The sequence below is a fragment of the Nicotiana attenuata genome, chromosome 4 (assembly GCF_001879085.1).
Source record: "Nicotiana attenuata strain UT chromosome 4, NIATTr2, whole genome shotgun sequence".
Classification (NCBI taxonomy): domain Eukaryota; kingdom Viridiplantae; phylum Streptophyta; class Magnoliopsida; order Solanales; family Solanaceae; genus Nicotiana; species Nicotiana attenuata.
Window position 1 is genome coordinate 7,869,737 of NC_031992.1, and position 6,119 is coordinate 7,875,855.

At 39.7% G+C, this 6,119-nt stretch overlaps 1 protein-coding gene across 1 annotated transcript; it reads right to left on the bottom strand.

Moving 5' to 3' along the window:
• On the bottom strand, positions 473 to 1,219 carry LOC109225070. The gene has a single exon (XM_019389661.1). The coding sequence runs from the start codon at positions 1,217 to 1,219 to the stop codon at positions 473 to 475; it is 747 nt and encodes a 248-aa protein (XP_019245206.1).

Sequence of the window (6,119 nt, forward strand, 5' to 3'; positions counted from 1 at the left end):
CATTGGTAACCCGATCAAGTAGCTTGATCATAAACCCAGGCCAGTTGATCTGCCGCCCACTTTCCTGACACTCCATCAAAACCAAGTCCATGTAGTTGGCAATGTGCCTTCTTTCCTGCCTAGGCATCACACACTTGTTGACGAATTCAAACCGCACTTTGTGGGATGGTTTCATCTCACTCTTATATACAACCTTGGCCTCATTCACTTCTGTGCTATCACAGAACTTCCTAGTAATGGCTAGGGCAGTAGGAAGGGAGTCCAGACTTGGCCATTTTTGCCTTGTGTAGTCATCATAACCTTCAGAAGGAATGCCAAGGATTTCACCCAGCTCTTTTTCATCAAAAGACACATGAACCCCTTTCACCTGTCTGGTAACTCTGCCATCCTTGACCTCTGCATTGGCTATGAACTCAGTAATCTCATTTCTAGCCAGTCTGCCATCCAACTGAAGGACCATGTCTTTCCACCCCTAAACATCTAGCGCATCAACCAGTAGGACTATCCCTGGTTTCTCCAAGTCCTTCATAAGTTTACCCTTCAAGATGGTTCGTTTTCCAAACTTGGCCAGCTTATCTTGTTCATTATCAGATTCACTCGCTTCTTCACCACTCCAATCTTCCTCCTCAGTAATCTTAACTTGCTTGGCTTTCACAGCAGACCTTGTCCTTTTAGCCAAAGAAGAAGGTTCAGCAAACTTGGATACAGATGAAGACTTCTTTGAGGAAGACTTGGTCTTCTTGGGCTTAGGGGTCTGAACCTCCACAGTCACATGTTCACCCTGATGGACCGGGTCCATCTCATCCACATCAATGGCCTCAACAGGCTCTGCCACCTTAGCTTTCCCTTTGTCCATTATTTTTTTCTTACTTTCTTCCATAGCTTTTTGCAACTCATCCTCACTCTGCTTCAACTTACTTCTTGTGGCCCTTCTTTTTGGTAGAGGAATATCCGTAGTTGTTGGAGAAGCAGCCTTCCTTTTCTTGGTGGTTCTTGCAGTGCTAGAAGCTTTTGGTGTTGGAGTTCTCCTTTTCTTGGGGTTATAGCTTGCACCAACCTTCTTCAAAAGATCTTCTAGGGTCTCCTCAATAGATGAACCAGGTTCATCTGTATGTATACTGAGATTGACTAGCCCTTCACCAGCTTCCCTTGAACCACTTCCCCCTATTTTCTTGCTACTTTCTACCGCCTTTTCTGGCTCAGCTCCACAGATAGCCATTTTAACCGTTTCAGAAGTGGGTGAAGAATCAGCCACTTCTTTCCCTTTTCCCCTCACATCAGTGCTCACACCCTCACTCTCTTTTTCTTTTTCTCTTTTATTTTTACCTCCTCTCCTTCTTGATTCAGGCGTTTCCACATCCACAACAGACCCAACCAAAACAAAATGATTCTCCAGATTTTCAGCTAGATCAGAAATTACGTCAGTAGGGTGATTTAGCACAGATATTGCCTGCTCAGAATCAGAAGACCCAGTTCCTTCCCCCTCGCTCACAGATTTGAAGGAATCATCAAAATTTTCGGAATCTTGGGCTTGACTAGCCTTTTAATTGTGCGTTTAGTTTCCTTGAAAGCGCACCTATATCCACAATTTTGCCAGCAAGCATCTTTACTCTCCTTCTCCTAGGTTGAGGAGTAATGGAGGAATCGGAGGGTGTAGGTGGTGGAGCTGTGCCGGGGTTGTCTTGGGGTTGGTCATTCTCTCTAAATTCTGGAAGAAATTTGTGATTTGAGTTTTGAAAGAGAGAAGAGGTGAGAACAGAAGATTTTTTATGGTTTTGAGAATTATGGGAATGGTAGTGGTGATGATGATGGATTTTAAAGGGAGAGGGTAATTAATATGCAACGGAAGCTTTTTGTAGTCAATTAGAAGTCCAATCACTCTGAAATTTCAGGTTGAAAGGACGGTTAAGCTTCCCTAGAATCTAGGCATTTTGATACGGTGAGGAGTCTAATTGAAACAGAACTGGTTCAAACTCAAAAGGATAGGCTTTTTTGAAGTTTCTGAACATTGGTAGGACTCTGCTCATGAATTAAATATCCATATTTCTTATTGTGCAGAGTCTAGAAAACATACCTCGTTATTCAGATGAACCAGTACTGATGAACCAGGTTCTTCACTAAGAATCCTCTTGATCATGCCCCAATTTGCCAAAATAGAGAATATTTTGTTAGAGATCAGCGAGTCATATCAACACATGGCACAGGAGTATACTATTTACAGTATGAGATTGAGCAAAGATTAATCTAGATATGTACACAAGTTCCAGATTTCCTAACCAAAAATAAATAAAATTTTTTCATTGTGCATTCTAAACTGGTTCCATTAGGTGGTCTTAATCATCCCTAGTTCTAACATGTTCCTTTCAAAGCTTTCTCTACTCAGTGCCTTTGTAAAGATGTCAGCAATCTGCTTATCAGTAGCACAAAATTCTATAGTGATCAATCCTTTCTCATAGTTGTCCCTTAAGAAATGGTGTCTAACATCGATGTGCTTAGTTCTCTTATGCTGAACCGGGTTCTTAGTCATACTAATAGCACTAATGTTATCATAAAAAATAGGGATGCAACCAACTTCAATACCAAAATCCATAAACTGTTGTTTGATCAACAGCAGTTGAGCACAACAAGAAGCAGCAGCAACATACTCAGCTTCAGCAGTAGATAAGGCCACTGAATTTTGCTTTTTAGTAGCCCATGACACAAGACATGAACCAAGAAAGTGTGCCATACCGGAGGTGCTCTTCCTGTACACAAGGAAACCTGCATAGTCAGCGTCAGCATATCCCGCTAGGTTAAAGTTACTACCTTTTGGATACCAAAGGCAAAGGTCAGTAGTGCCTTTCAAGTATCTCAATATTCTCTTGACATCAGTCAAGTGGGATTCCTTTGGATTTGCTAGAAATCGAGCACAAAGCCCTACACTGAAAACAATGTCAAGTCTGCTAGCAGTAAGATACAAAAGGGAACCAATCATACCCCTATACAACTTCTGATCAACAGATGAACCGGGTTCATCCATGTCCAATTTTGTGGTTGTTGCAATAGGAGTACCTATTTCCTTTGATTCGTCCATTTTAAACTTCTTAAGCAACTCTTTAGCATATTTCTATTGATGGATCATGGTTCCATTTGAGTTTTGTTTAATTTGTAATCCTAAGAAGAAATTAAGCGCACCCATCATACTCATTTCAAATTCACTCCCCATTAGTTTAGCAAATTCCTTACTTAGTCTTTCAGTGGTTGCCCCAAAAATTATGTCATCAACATATATTTGTACTACTAGAAGATCCTTACCTTTTTCCCTCAAGAATAGAGTGCTATCAATTTTACCTCTCTTGTAGCCATGTCAAGCAAGAATTTGGATAGTCGTTCATACCATGCTCTAGGAGCCTGCTTGAGTCCATAGAGTGTCTTGTCTAGTTTGTATACATGATCCGGACACTCCTTGCTTTCAAACTCTGGAGGTTGTTTGACAAACACTTCTTTCTTTAAGTAGCCATTTAGGAAGGCACTATTGACGTNTGGGAAAAAAGAGGGGTATTGATGTATTTGTACTTAAACTAGTCTCATTATATATGATCTTTGTTAGGTGTAAATTAAGTCAGAGTGCAAGGATTAAGTTTTGGTGTTTAACTGCATTGCAATGACAATATCGAATTTGGGTTTGAATGTGGTAAGTCTAGTATTGAGTACAAAAGATAAGTACTAATTAAGAAGGAGTATTATGGACAGTAAGGTTATTTCAGTTCCAATTTATGCACACGATTAAGGAAATTGAACAGTACAGGGAATAAACCATATAAATACTTTTTTATTTAAAAGATTTTGGACTAATTTAAATTACTCATAGCATGGGTAAATATAATTCGGTGAATTGATGATAATATATAAAACTCGGAGGATTGGGTATTCTAAATTAGTGATGGATGTAGCCTAAATGAGGAAATTAACATGAGATCGATATTATGTAATTATAGACTGATTGGAGGAATTTGTACGAATTGCTCGAGGTGAAGCATTTGGTATTTCGGCACGAGTACTGTGAGTAGTAATCTTACCGCAATTTGTGTTTTCATAACTTCCATAATTTACACATGATTTTTAATATGAATATGTTACCAATTATTTTGAGTTGCATGTGGAACAAGTCTTTTACTCGATATGATACCGAAATAGTTATTTGAGATGATTACCGTTGTTTTAAATATTTTTGCTGTCACTAGATATGTTTTACCGTTACTTGAATTTTACTGTTATCTAAATGAAATTACATGATTTGATAAGAATCGAAATGCCCTATATTGTTTAAAAATATTTTCCTATGAGTATATACGGATACAGAGACAAGTATAAATGGGAGTAGACTTTGAAGGATCCTGTAGCTAACGGTGGGTTCGTTAGACCTGGTGCACCTTGTATTTACTGACTACAGAGTACAGTTATAGCCCTCGCTAGTGGGAAGGTAGAACTAGCATACCGTTACCGATTTCCCTCGAGTAGGGACTACCGTTATATTTGACTTCTTGCGAAGAAGTCCACAGTTATACCGATTACATGATCCGTTGATTGAAACCTCCCAAAATATGAATATTGATATTATACAGTGGTTACCGAGCATATTACTAAATTGTTGATTGTATTATACTACAAGAAAAGCATGATGAGACTGAACATTATTTATTATTTCGGAAAGGGCATTTTTATGTTATTTTTAGTTTGAGATACTAGCATATTTTCTGACTTGTCCCCAAATAAAAACGGTTGTGGTTAAGTGTTATTACTTACTGAGCTAGCGACTCATTCCCCGCTAATTTATTTTACAGAGACAGCAGTTGACGCGGGCGAGGATTTCGTTAATTAGAGCGCACAGGTTGATAGTTCTTGGTGAGCCTCGCACTTGTTCGCGTGGGCGGAGATTTTATTTATTGTTATAGTCTTTTCTTTGAACTCTTAGATTCGATCCATGGTCATTCTTTTAGTGTCTTGAGTAGTCTTTGTTATTATAGACTTATGTTGAGTAACACTCATTCTTATCAAATTGGGAGATAAAGTAGTATTTCTAGTTGCTAGTGGGTGGACTGTTAAAGGTAGATATTTATTTTGGTTAATTAATAAAGTCATTATCATTTTAATTGCTATTAGGATGTTTGGTTGCTGATTTGAGACAGGAAAATTTTTGGGATAGTCCAAAAATAGGGGAAACTCTGTCCGATTTTCTGTAAAATTACCGATGAGGCTTACTTGGGAGCACTTGCTCCTAAGTGTCGGTCATGATCCTATATTGGGTCGTGACAAAGTTGGTATCAAAGCTTACGCTTTATGTCCCGAGTCATAGAGCAATGTTTAGTAGAGTCTTGTTCATGGGTATGTAGGCGCACATACTTATGATCTTGAGGCTACTGAACATCTAGGAATATTTTCCCTTCTTTCATTCTTTGATCGTGCGTTGAGATAACTTGAGATTGACTTTGGAGTATTTCTTTCGCAGATGGCTAGGACACGCACACCCTCATCTGCTGGACGTGGTACTACCCGGGGTGGAGGTCAAGTTGGGGTTCATCAAACTAGAAGACAGACCGCTCCTCAATCTGAAGTTGGGAACATGGGTCAACCCCAAGCTGCGATGACATATCAAGTGCAAGGGCAGGGAGTTCAGGATGCTCCACCACTAGTGCCAATTGTTGTACCTACTGTTGCCTTACTTGCAGACGCAGTGGCAAGGTTATTGAATGTGTTAGAGGCATTGGTGCCTACTCAGGGTGGAATTGCAGCTTCTCAGGCTACTTTACAGACACAAGCACCTACACAGACTCAGACTTTCGGGAATAAAGAAGTATCCCTACAAGAGTTCCTGAAATTGAAATCACCTAAATTTACAGGTTCCAATAATTCAGCAGATCCTCAAAGTTTCTTGGATGGGACACTCAAGGCATTACGTGCTCTAGGATGTTCTAGTGAGAGAGCTGTAGAGCTCGCAGCATACAAACTAGAGGATATGGCCAACACATGGTATGAAACTGTATTGCTAGGAAGGCCAGCAGGAGCAGCACCACTGATATGGGACGAGTTCACTAAGTTGTTCAAGAATCATTCCTTCCCGACAGCCTGATGCAAAAATA